Source organism: Cydia strobilella, chromosome 17 (assembly GCF_947568885.1).
Source record: "Cydia strobilella chromosome 17, ilCydStro3.1, whole genome shotgun sequence".
Lineage (NCBI taxonomy): Eukaryota > Metazoa > Arthropoda > Insecta > Lepidoptera > Tortricidae > Cydia > Cydia strobilella.
Window position 1 is genome coordinate 8496305 of NC_086057.1, and position 12534 is coordinate 8508838.

General features: G+C 36.4%; 2 protein-coding genes across 2 annotated transcripts in view; both read left to right on the forward strand.

Moving 5' to 3' along the window:
- Window positions 1-3734, forward strand: part of LOC134748964 (bumetanide-sensitive sodium-(potassium)-chloride cotransporter) — a 49958-nt gene extending 46224 nt beyond the window's left edge. The window contains exon 24 of the mRNA XM_063683830.1: window positions 327-3734. Within this exon, the coding sequence (XP_063539900.1) occupies window positions 327-574 (248 nt within the window). The 3' untranslated portion in view covers window positions 575-3734. The remainder of the gene's footprint in view (window positions 1-326) is intronic.
- A 2634-nt stretch (window positions 3735-6368) lies between these two features.
- Window positions 6369-12534, forward strand: part of LOC134748978 (mucin-2) — a 91121-nt gene continuing 84955 nt past the window's right edge. Inside the window, exon 1 of the mRNA XM_063683846.1 lies at window positions 6369-6606. The gene's annotated coding sequence lies outside the window, so the exon portion shown is untranslated. The remainder of the gene's footprint in view (window positions 6607-12534) is intronic.

Genomic DNA, 12534 nt, shown 5'->3' on the forward strand with positions numbered 1-12534 from the left:
GAATCTAAAATGCATCCTAATTGGTTATCTTTATGGGGAGGCGAAGCTTAGCCTAAACAACAACAACTAATAAACTGTTCTTATACCTATTGTTTGTCTCATTACCTGTTTTTACCCTTTTCATTATTAACATAAAGAATGCTAAGTGCATCGTAATTGGTTATCTCTATGGGAGGCGGAGTTTAGCTCGCTCGTAAGGATCGAGGTAAAAATCTGAAGTGGTTCACCGGCAATGTCGCCGACTGTACTTTGGAGCAAGGACAGGCTCGTAACTTTCGATTTAGTCGCGTGGTAAGAACTGTAATAAGTATACTTTTTATTTCCAGTAGGCATAACCGACGCAGACCTACTGGCCGCCCGCGAACGTACCCACCGCCATCTTCGTCTACGAGAGCTCATCTCAACACAATCCTGCGGAGCTCGCCTCGTCTGTGTAACACTACCCATGCCTAGAAGAAGGAACGTCATACCACCTGCTTTGTACCTGGCTTGGCTACATGCTATTGCGACATCTGTGGATAGAGTACTGTTGCTGAGAGGAAACCACTCTGCTGTGCTGACGTTTTACTCATAATTTGGACCGTGTGTCAATAATATTAAGGTCAGTTTTACATCAACTATTGTCTCTTTCCATATATTTCAACACACTATAGCGCTCGACTTGTCTGTATACTCGTACCATTAGACCATTAATTACCCTGTCATGACATGTTACTCTTAAACTGGAACGTATGCCAATAGCAGTAAGATCAATTTTATAATAGCATTATAACCCCATCTATGATAATGAATTCAAAATTAAATACAACCTCGTAAAATTGCCTATGGGGCGAAGTGATATACCACCGGCCTGAAGCTAAGTTTTATGAAAATAATTTTATAACTCCCGCCACATTAGAACACTGATATTTGCTTTGGGAATGAGTTATTTCCAAATACGTATAAATTTTCAATAATTGTTTTCAATGTTTGAAATTAGCATTAAATTATTTTTAGTTTGAATATGTAGTACAAATTTCCAAAATGTATTTTAGGCATCTTATTAAGTCTCGAATAAACTGATATTTTGAAGTAATTAAGCTACTTAGGGCCGCTGAAATCAAACTTTTTTCAGCTTAACATTATGTTTAGATTCTTTTGAGTCTACGTTTCCAAAATAGTGTTTTCATCTTTTGTGTAATAATATCATAATGTCCTATAATATTTATTTTTTAGCTCCTTGACCAAGTTGAATAGCAAAATTCTTTCAACGAGAATGCTGCCATGACAAGGCAAACAAAATGTACAGTTGACTTTTTTTAACCTTATTACTGTGTCACAGAATAAGTAATAGTAACTATGTTTTGTCAACATTTCAAGGAAAAAAGGTCATAATCTTAATATCGTGACTGTACAGTAACATAAGGAGGAGAATGATTCTTGTATTACGTAATACGTAATTATTAATATCATTATTCGAATCTCAATTTTAATGCAATTTGTCGCTTTATGCCCGCTAATATGGCGTTTTAATAACGCCTTGCTTAACTCTCATAGTTTTAATAAATCATGTAGCTTAGATAACTGAGAGACAACCTTTATTAAGCTTTATTTTATGGTTTCCTGAAAGTACAAAGTGGCTTTATCGTAAAATAGTAATACATTAAACGGCATGATTAAAATATTGCTAAGCGCAATTTGTATAGCATTTTATTAGATGAGGCTCACTAACGTAATAGGCTATTTGACTAATTTTTGAAAATGGTTTTAATTGATTGTTTATGACTTAATAATTACACTACATTGATATTTCCGTGAAATTTCCTGTATTAAATATAAAAAAAAACAATGTTAAAGTTTATTTATTTTGAACGCGCCTTAAACGCTGTTTTTGCAAAGGGGCTAATCACGTGACATGTGTGACGTCACGCGCAAGTAAACTCGGTCAATGACCTTAGTTAATCTTATGGTTTATGTGCATTGAATTCATTATTTCACTGTAAAATGGTATATAAATGGTGTATAGTACCTCAATGTTCAAGTACGACTATAAAAAATCCAGACAAATCGTTTGTTTCCATTCCAACGAATCCCAAAAAAGAAAAATGTGTTTAAAACTAGCGCGAAGAGACCCAAAGAGCATTTTAGCGCATACAAATGTTTTTATGTGTGAAGACCACTTCGATGTAAGTAATATTTAACTGTAAATAAATATGTAATTAAAGCAGCGGATTTTGTTATTTAACGAAACAAGATCTAGGTATTTAATGTATTACTACATAACCTCATAACATAGCTCTTTCAGCATTAGTAGGTAGTTAGTAGCATACTTTTTCTTTCAAACTAAAGTGCAGTATGGAGATACTATTCTCGTCATCGTATTCTATATATATATCGTCGTCGTATTCGTATCATCGAAATCGAAATGTTCGTAAATAAACAATTTCTACGTATACTCACACAGCTGTTTTTACATTTCTAAGTTCCGCAGCATAGTAATCCGGATTATCTTTAAAGAAAAGTGCAACCATTAACGCGTCTATGTCTGGTAGGTTGCCGATATCAGCTTTCACATATTTCGACTCCATTTTGAGATTCTTATGAATATTGTGCCACTAGATATAAATACGGATAAATCGTAATATATCAGAAAACTGTGGAACAATAACTAAAATTAACTAAATACAAATAAAACTACTAAAACACTCGAAGACAATCAATAATGTTTACCCGCGTGTGACGTCATCCGAGCGTTGACCAATCACAGAGCGTTCACGTCCCTGATGAAATTTCAAAAAATATTAAATTTTCTTTCGTTTATTTTCCAAAAAATAAACATAATTTACATTCAAATATAGTGAAGTATACTTTATTAGTTTATTATCTTTTAGGATGACAGCAATTCGTTATATATTTTTAATGTTGTCAAATACCCTATTGGCTATTGGGTGATCTGATCTGAGCCTTTAATTTGAACAGCTTTAACTGTTATATTACCTATATATTCCACTATTATTTATATTCATAGGATTATACATATTAGTATAATACCTATTACATTCATATTTTTGTACAATCGTAGGTATATTTGTAAACTATACCAGTGAGTGCCTGTTGTAACTTCTGAGTACTGAATATATTTTATACGAAATGTACACAAGCTTTTTACAAATATACACAAATTAGATGTAAGGTTTGGAGTGTATTTTTGTAACACAGCTGTTTCAACCGTCAAATTTGGTTTGGGTTTTAAATTGTGTTTGAGTGCGTGTGTAAAAAAATAAAAATTATGCAAATATTCCAATTATATTCGACACCAATGGTTTGGTACAGAAAAATAGGTTAATTTTTATTTTGTACATGTATTTTTAAAGTTACCGAGTTGGCTAGGTGTACGCTATGGCCTGGCGGTTATGGGTCACATTAGATATTTGACTTTTACACCCATAATTCCCACCTAGCCAAAAAACCTTGTATACCGTTATAATTCGCAATATATACTGCGTAGCAGTTTATAGGCTTAGTTTTCATTTTTCAGATTTTTGTTATTATCTATTTTATACAATTTATTTAAAAGCACATAGCGCTTATTTTTGTTTGTTTATCGTATTGCGTTTTGTTATTTAATTTATTCATTTATATAGCACATTCAATGTACCTTGTAATTGCTATTTTTAACCGTAGAATAAGTTGCTCGTAACTTATTTTAGTCTAAATATACAATGTCAGTTTTGTGATTAAATTACTTGACACCATTTAGCGTTTAATTGCTTCCAGTTCATTCCTCGTAGTTTAGACTTTAGGACAATAATTAATTAGGACTCATGAGTCGGCAAACTTGAGAAGAAGAGCCAACTGCAGTAGAAATCACTAGTTTAAGGAAGCTTAAAGAGCCATAAATGTTGTTTACAGTACATATGGTGCTACTTTCTCGCGCTAGTGCGTAAAGTGCACTTTTTGTGCATATGTCGAAAGTTTAAAGGGCCATATGTACTGTAAAACGTTGTTCGATACACGTGCGAAAAGGTAATTCGCAACTCGTGTCGATTTAAAACACTCCCTGCGGTCGTGTTTTAATTTATCGACACTCGTTTCGAATTTCCTCTTTTCCGCACTTGTATCGAAAATAACTATTTCAGTGGTGTAAGAACTCTAAAGGGTTAATTTTATGGGTGACTTAAAGAGCCGTAATTGTACCTTCAGAGCCGCATGCGGCTCGCGGGCCGCAGTTTGCCGACCCCTGAATTAGGTAGTTGACCGAGTTGAGACAAATTGTAGTCGGTTCTTATACCTGTTAATTGGACCTACAGTTCTGTTTACTAATACGACATAAACTCATGATACATAATTGGGAACATTGTTTTTGTCTGTAAAAAAGAATAACGCGTAAGGTATCACACCTGGCGCTGCATCCCGAAACCGCATAAGTGTGATAGCCGCCTTAGTCCACTGTTCCGTGGCATACGGGCGATTCTCACGAAAACTTAATACACCTATAAGTAGCCTTCTGAATGACCACTCCATCTCCTTAAAACCGTACCATGGTGCTACTTGCCAAATCCGACTAATACTAAAAACATAATCATCCTCCCTCCTCCTGTCGTGATTGTTTCACTAGATGGTCTCTCTCCTTTCTATGTTTTTCTGTTTTGTATAATTTTCTCTTTTGTGTTTGTGCTTACGAATAAATTATTTCTATGTAATTAACTATCGGTACCCATCTAATTACATGTCATTTTAATTCCAATTAACAGTAATGAATGAAAAGCATAATTACATGGGGTAGATAGCGTTTGATAACAGTTACCCCTCTGATTGAGAAAATTCCCATCAGTAAACGCAAATCCGAGTGTGGTACCTAATTACCAAATAAGGTACCAATGTAAAATTAACCGAGCGTCAAAATCAGTGACGTTAATGAGAAGGAAAAACTACATTTTGTGTTGAGGTACAATTTCAGTGGTGACGTGACATTAGCTAGCCATACACGCACAGATTTGCCCGTGAGATCTGCCTGAAAGATGTGTCTGGCGGACACATCCGTCAATGTGTGGCGAGAAATAGACACAGATTTGTCCGCCTGATGCCCGTCTGCTGCCCATCTGTGTCTATTTCTCGCCACACATTGACGGATGTGTCCGCCAGACACATCTTTCAGGCAGATCCGACGGGCCAATCCGTGCGTGTATGGCTAGCTAGGTTTAAAATGACACATCTGAATACATCGTTAAGTATGGGGTAGAGACTACTTTTAATAGTTAATATTGCGAAGTATCCCATCGTTGTATTCATAGACTATTTTTCCTTCTGATTGATTCCGGAGATTACGGCATCTCTGGATGTGAATTTAATGGTCGTTCTTAATTCGATCGCCAGCGTATTTATTGTATGACTTACTTACTTACGCAACCGTTTCTTGAGTATTGGTAAACATGAAGTTTATATATACGTAGGTCTTTCTCATTCATTAGTTGCTATCTGTTACCTGGTCCGTGCTCGAGCTCGGCAGACATGACCGTTATCGTTTTATTTTATGTATGTGGTCCTCGTCTTAAGTCATGAAAGGAACGAATGGTCAGGGACCGGCCCGCTATCCCTTATCGGGGTTTTATAAGGGTATTGCATAAGGCTTAACTCACCATACCCTTTGCCAGACGAAACCCTTTGTTTTGGTTTTAAAAACCCTTATATAAAGCTACCACATTTGAGTAATCGGTAGCCCAAATACCCTTACAAAACCCTTATAATCTGCTCACCAACACCTTGCATATTGCTTATAAGGGTTAGCCTTATAAAGGGCTTCCCTTTTAGCATATAAGCGTGCTAATTTAAGTCGTCTACCTTGTTCATAAAGCACACATTACTTCGAATCCGAGCGATCGTCGGCGGCGACGGCGGCGTTCTTTGACTAGGCACGTATTTTCTTTCCTTTTCATACACTACCGTAGATATATACTAATCCTGTCTCTTTCACGCAAAGGGAAACCTTTATAAAAAGCGCTTAAAGATAAGGGTAACCCTTATTAAGGGCTAGCCTTATATTTGGTTAGCTTTTCAATAAGGGTTAGTCAAAGGTAAGGGTATGGATGGGCTTGCAGTTTAAAAGGGAAAGTCTTTCAATGTGTTAGCCGTGTTTAAGTGTCGCCCATTGAAAGGGTTTTATCGCGGAAAGGGTTGTCCGGTCCCTGCGAATGGTACACATGCATCGTGCGTGACCGAGCATCTTAATTTCACCGTTCATTTGATCGTTCGTAATCGCTGTCCCTATACAAGATGCTGCGTATCGGTTTCATCACAATCCTCTAAAGCGAAAACGAATTCCAATCAAGCACCCCAGTAATTCACTCCGTATTGCATTATTCGAGAGCTACATCGCATTGATTGGCCGCGCCTGCGATTTATTCATTTTCTAACTTGGTTTAATGCAACCATTATCTCGTCGGCCGGCCGTGTCCACTGCTCGCAGATTACACACCGCTCAGTTCCCTCGCGAGCCTTGGACGCGCCGCGCGTACTGCCACAACTGTCAAAATTCCCGCGTAAAACTTTTTATAAATAAACGAGTGACTGTGGATTATTGTAAACAGTGTTTGTGTTGGTTTTTAAGTGTCGGATCAAACTGAGGAGGTAAATCGTGAGGAGGTAAATCGTGTTTTTTATTATGTTGGTTGTTTGTAAACATTTTTTTCGTGACCTAAGTTAAGGTATTCCAGTTGCGTAAATTGACATTTAACCGCAACCGGCTCAATGTTTTGGGCAATTCTGACAGCTCTACGATAGCGATGAATACGATAATTTTTCTCGGCAACTGTACATAGAGCTTGTAACATATTCTCCGATATTTATTTAAAGTAATAGCATAGGAAAGGAACATTATTTTCGTTTGTGTTTTTAAGAGCTCTGTAAATGAGACAATACATTAATATATTACCAAATAAGGTAAAAGGTAACTAGTAAAGATAGAGACCTTATATTAAATAACAATCTCTATCAACTCTAACACAAGGCCAATGAATAGTGCTATGTAAGGTAATTTTGCGTTTACGTTGTGTGTTCAGTATGTATGCCAATCTGGTAAGAAAACAATTATAATTAATTTGCAATAAGTATCAAGATGGCCAGATCAATTATAATTACCGGCATCATTACATTTAGGTAAGTTATCTTCAAGTTGCATTATTATCATTTCAGGTTAATGAATTGCCACCATTATATAAATTGTTCATTATCACTCAGTAGGCTATTAAGCTCATGCCAATATCTTAATACCAATTACCCCCTTACAATCGTTATCAAATTCTAGCTGTAAAACAGGACACCATAAAAAAGGTACATTTAAAAGCTTGCTTAGCTTTATGGTCCGTATGGCTTTAATTCCTAAACCATGATCAGCAATCACAAATATCACAATTAAAAACTCAAATTGTGCAACCTTTACTTGTCTCTGGTCTGCGGATTTCCCCGTCCAAACATTGAAGGTTGACTCTTGATGAAGGTAACCGGTTTAAAAATGTTGATGATAGTAATGTTTCTTGCATAAAATAAATATTAATATACCGGCAAGCCGTACTTAATACTACTCGTATGGTCAGCAGCAAATAGTTCAGCGGGTGAAGTGAAGATTTAATAATAGAGTCGTGTAAATGTAGGGATAATTTTGAACACATTGCCTGCTTAGTTGGTGCGTATTCTGGCTGTACCCGCTAACAATGAAAAATTGGGCCAGCCAACGAATATTAAGGAGCCATCCAACCCGTTATTAGAGTTGCTTGACTGTCCATTAATGTAGGTACCCGTACTTTTTACGGCAGGACTATAATGTCAAAAAATGTTAAATTCCTACATATTATTATGATTCAATGTTAATTAACTATATACTGGTACTAAGATAACAAACTTTTGATACAATAGGTACGCGGATCCCAGGCCTTCATGAGCCGTGGCCAAATGCCGGAACAGAGATAGGAAGATGATGATGGTACAATAAGTACTAATACAAATAAAATAAAAAAAACCGTTTCATAGAACCTGTTAGAACATGATGTCCTTCAGTGTAGATTCGTAGAAACATCAATAATCAATATACATAATTCCATGAGATAGAAGTAGAAACACAAGTAATACTCCGATGAGTTACTATCATGACATAAAGATATTGTTAGATAAGCCTACTTGCATATCAATATTATCACTTTAGGATGTTGTACCTAATACAAATAAACATATAATTATTCAGTAACGTATGCGGAGTGAAATCTGGAAAAAGTTTTGAACATGTAAAAAGTAAACAAAAAATTAAACTGAAATTATATCTAACTGCCAATTTAAAGTCTATACTTAATATCTGTCAAGGAATCCGGTAAGTTTCATGGGTATTGGATTCTTTCTCTTCAAAATTTGTAACATGAAAGATCGGGCCTATTTTTTACTGTCAAAATTGGTTTGCCAGACTGTAGTAATAAATATTGCCATCAACATACTTGCATAATGAATATAGTGATGCTAAGTTTAAAAAGAGGTAGAACTGCGCTTTCAACTGAATTAAAGTAAGACCAAGTTTTCAGCGATTTTGATAGCACAGACTGTGCAAGTGTTATTTTAAACATCATTATTTCATAGAAGTTTTACGTTTAAAACAACACTTGCAAAGTTTGTGTTATCAAAATCGCTGCCAAAAAAGCTTGGTCTAACTCTATAACCAAAAGAAATTGAGTATTTATAGGTACACCCTGCAATTTAAGGTAGTAAAACTAGTTCAAATCCACCATCCATGTACGGCTCATACGGCTGGATAAACTACATGTTTCTGCTTCTGATATAAATAGCACAGTCATAATCTTCAGTTCTTTTATTATTTACTTAAATACTTTATCATTTCCTAATAATTTTCGAACCTAAGTTAAGCTTCTCGCAAATCACTACTTGCGATAAATTAATACGATATTTTATGTCAATACCGTCAAATGAGTCGAAACTTCAAACTCGGGTAAATCCACCTGTCAGATTATGCGACTTTGGTAATTTTGGTATTAAGAAAAGGTAAGTAATAGGGTAGATATTTGCTGAGAGGGTCGAATAGATTTACCCGAGTTTGAAGTTAAGCGACACAAATGGGGTAATTGGGTACACACACGGGGATACTTAACATTAGGCAGCAAATCAGCAAGAAAATTTGATTCTCGTTCAGAGGGCGCTACTAGCTTTGGCCTACTGTCGTATAGATGGCGTTGACGGTTTCGTTTGTTATTTAACAATTTTAACGCATATCAGTGAAAGAACATGGGTCAAAATCATAAAAATAATTAATGCAAATAAAAAAAATCATTTATCCATATTTAAATACATTTTATAGTATTTTTATAAATCTTCATTTTTAGTTTTAAAGTGTGTCGACAGATGGCAGTGAATTTACTGGGGTTACAAAATTTACTATGACAGTACCGCTCTAGTATAAGTTACTCTATGTAGGTAGGTATCTAGTTGAAAGATTGGCCATAAGAAAGGTAACTATATAGAGTTCCAGATTCGAACGTGACCTTACGTTCGTGGTCACAGGCAGACTGGCGAGGAATTGTATCAACATTATGCCGCGCGGGTTTTGCAATTTTGAAAATGAGGGACAGGGGATTTCGTCTTCGTGGAATCCAGTAATTAGCAAATGTGAGGGGGGAAAAACATCCCGCCACATACCATCGGATGTGGATGTCGTGAGTGTTGTGTGTAGGCAAAGTGACAACCCTAGCGTACAAGTTAATAATCAAGATCAAGTGCGGGTAGTTCGCAAAACCCGCGCGGCAAGAAGATGTTGATACAATTCCTCGCCAGTCTGCCTGTGACCACGAACGTAACGTCACGTTCGAAACGTCAGGTCATAAATAAACGTAAGTTTGTACGCGATTAAGTCCCGTATTAATTTTAAAATTAGAAGCTACAGTGCTGTCAATCGCAATCATGTTACCCCTTTCACGGTTCAAACTAGATAACGTGATAAAATTTTGCCAATTTTGGACAGACGATTGCTCTGTGCTGCAGTTTTCAAATAATAACAACATCTTAGATTGTTTATAACTTAAAATTGTCATTTATTCCTACAAATCTACTTATATAAAATCGTACACGATCACAAGACTAGCTAAGTAGGTTGCAGCGGTCGGCAGCAGGCGGGAAAGCCTGTTTGCAAGAAAATCTCGCGCACGCGTTGCGTGCGTACGAGTTGCTTCGTTCATGCAGGCTCACGTTTTGAGCTCTCCGTAATTGCCCGTTGCCCTAATAGAGCAAGGAAAGCGCGATACGAATTAAATATCCTTTTAGTCGAAAAAATACGGAAAAGATCTTAATGGTTGCGCAAACGATTCCCTGCGGACCCTTATGATCCGTAAAATACTTACTTAGATTTACTGCTTAGCACAAGTGATAGGGAAAGTTATTGATGTAGTGTCGCTGTCGCATCGTTTAACGCCTAGTTAACAGGGACAAGAGAAGCATTTCCTACGTATAAGGAAGCAACTTTTCGCCTGATCGAAAGCCTTAGGTCGTTTCTGGTCGCTGTTGTCGTTGTTGTGCTACTAATGCCAGTCGTTGCGAATGCGATTTGCCAACCGTGTGCAAGGAAACGCGAATATCCTATATCCTATGTGTTGCATTGCATACGGCTTCCTTTATTTATTAATTTTTTTGTTAGCCTAATTTTTTTTTTTTAATTTTTTTACACAAAGGGTACATGCTTACAAACAAAATTTATGCATCGCCAAACTGTAACCAGTTTGTTGGCGATTGAAGCGCTCAATAACAAAATGGAATCATGCACCTGAACAAAATAATTAACAGCTTAGACAGTAATCCTTATATATAACATAAAAACTAACATGCACAAATACCTAATAAGTAAATAAATTTTCCCATGTTCAATTTTCTAAAAGGTATGTTTTTAGTCTCTTTTTAAGGATCGGCTTACTAAACCTAGATTTATCTCTCAACCACCCTATTTCGTTAAACAGCCTAGGCACTAAATATTTATTTAACCTTCTTCCATAATTTTTATTTAGGGTCCCACTGCTGGGCAAGGGCCTCGTTTCCTCCACCCAACCCTGTCGTTTGTAGTTTCCTGCCAATCCGGATAAAATGCGTCCAAGTCGTCCCGCTATCTCCTTTTCGGCCAGCCTGCACCACGTCCATCACCATCTATGGGGTTCCGTGGGTCCCACTCGGTAACCATTTAGGCCCACCTTTCAGGGTGCATGCGGCAGACATGTCCAGCGCAGTCCCACTTACCTTCCTTTAATCGCGGGTTAAACACTGAGAAACGTCGTATTTTTTTCGGTTAGAAACTAACTTAAGTCAACGTAACGTTTAACGTCGACTTAAATATAAAGGTACCTAATTAGAGACCTAAGTATCTACATATTTTGCTAACTTTAGTAACCACCCAATTCAATAAAAATATCTCATAACATCGCAATCCCATCAATCAATCGTTTCTAATGATAATCAAAGCAAATAAATCTAATTGAAAAACTTCAATAGGTAGTACGTGATTTATTAAAGTAATCTATAGCTACCGTTTTCAATCTTACCACAAGACAGTAAGTACAGATTCGGAATGCCAGTAAAATAGTACAGCAGCTAGTGCATTTTGAGTCTAATAAAATTACAAGTGCATAAAAGCGACCAACGAACACGCTAACCCAATCATTATAAGCCTTACTACGATGGTATAAGGACTATGGGCGGTGTTATGGTCTAGAGAATTGTTCCGCCGTTCGATTCCGGCCCCGTTACGTTAAATATGCAGCTATTCCGCGCTACATAATTGTACCAGATGCAGCATCCTTGAAGATGCATTGTGGGTATAATTTTGTCGGCAACTGGGGCGGTGTATTGGAACGTATAATATGAATTATCGTGTAAAGATAAATTTTCGTATAAGTAAATTGAAGTTTACTGTAATATGTGTTGGAATATTTTTTTGTAAGGTGGGGGTTTGCAGGAATTAAAAAAGTATTCAATGGAGTAATCTATAGATCACAGGAGAGAAAAACCATAATCCTGCGAAAGTGTAAATTGAGTTGTTATCAGGAAATTCACACTAGCGATAAGTTTTATTTATATAATAGGGACCCAATTTTTTTTTCGCTTTCTTGTCTGATAATAAACAGGGGTATATAACATTTATGCCCCTATCTAAGAACACTGAAGAGTGCTTGCAGTGGACAGTTGGACACTAATAATTAGGCATGTATATATCATCGTGCCCTGTCCTGTCTCACCAACTACCGCTGCATCCTACAGATCAATTTTACTTAATTCAATACTATATACACAGTTTATATTTACCTAATTACTAAACATAGGTAAACTTACATAGGTTTTCGACACAGATCCACTAATTGTTTTGAAGGTAGGAAGTTCCTAATTAATTAGGTACAAATAATTACTATTCAGAGTAATTATTCATAGCGAACCCTTTACGCTTTTGATAATTAATGGTATCACTTGCATTTTTAATCATAGTACTAATTAGCTAATGCAAATATAACTTTCCATTGCATTACTTAC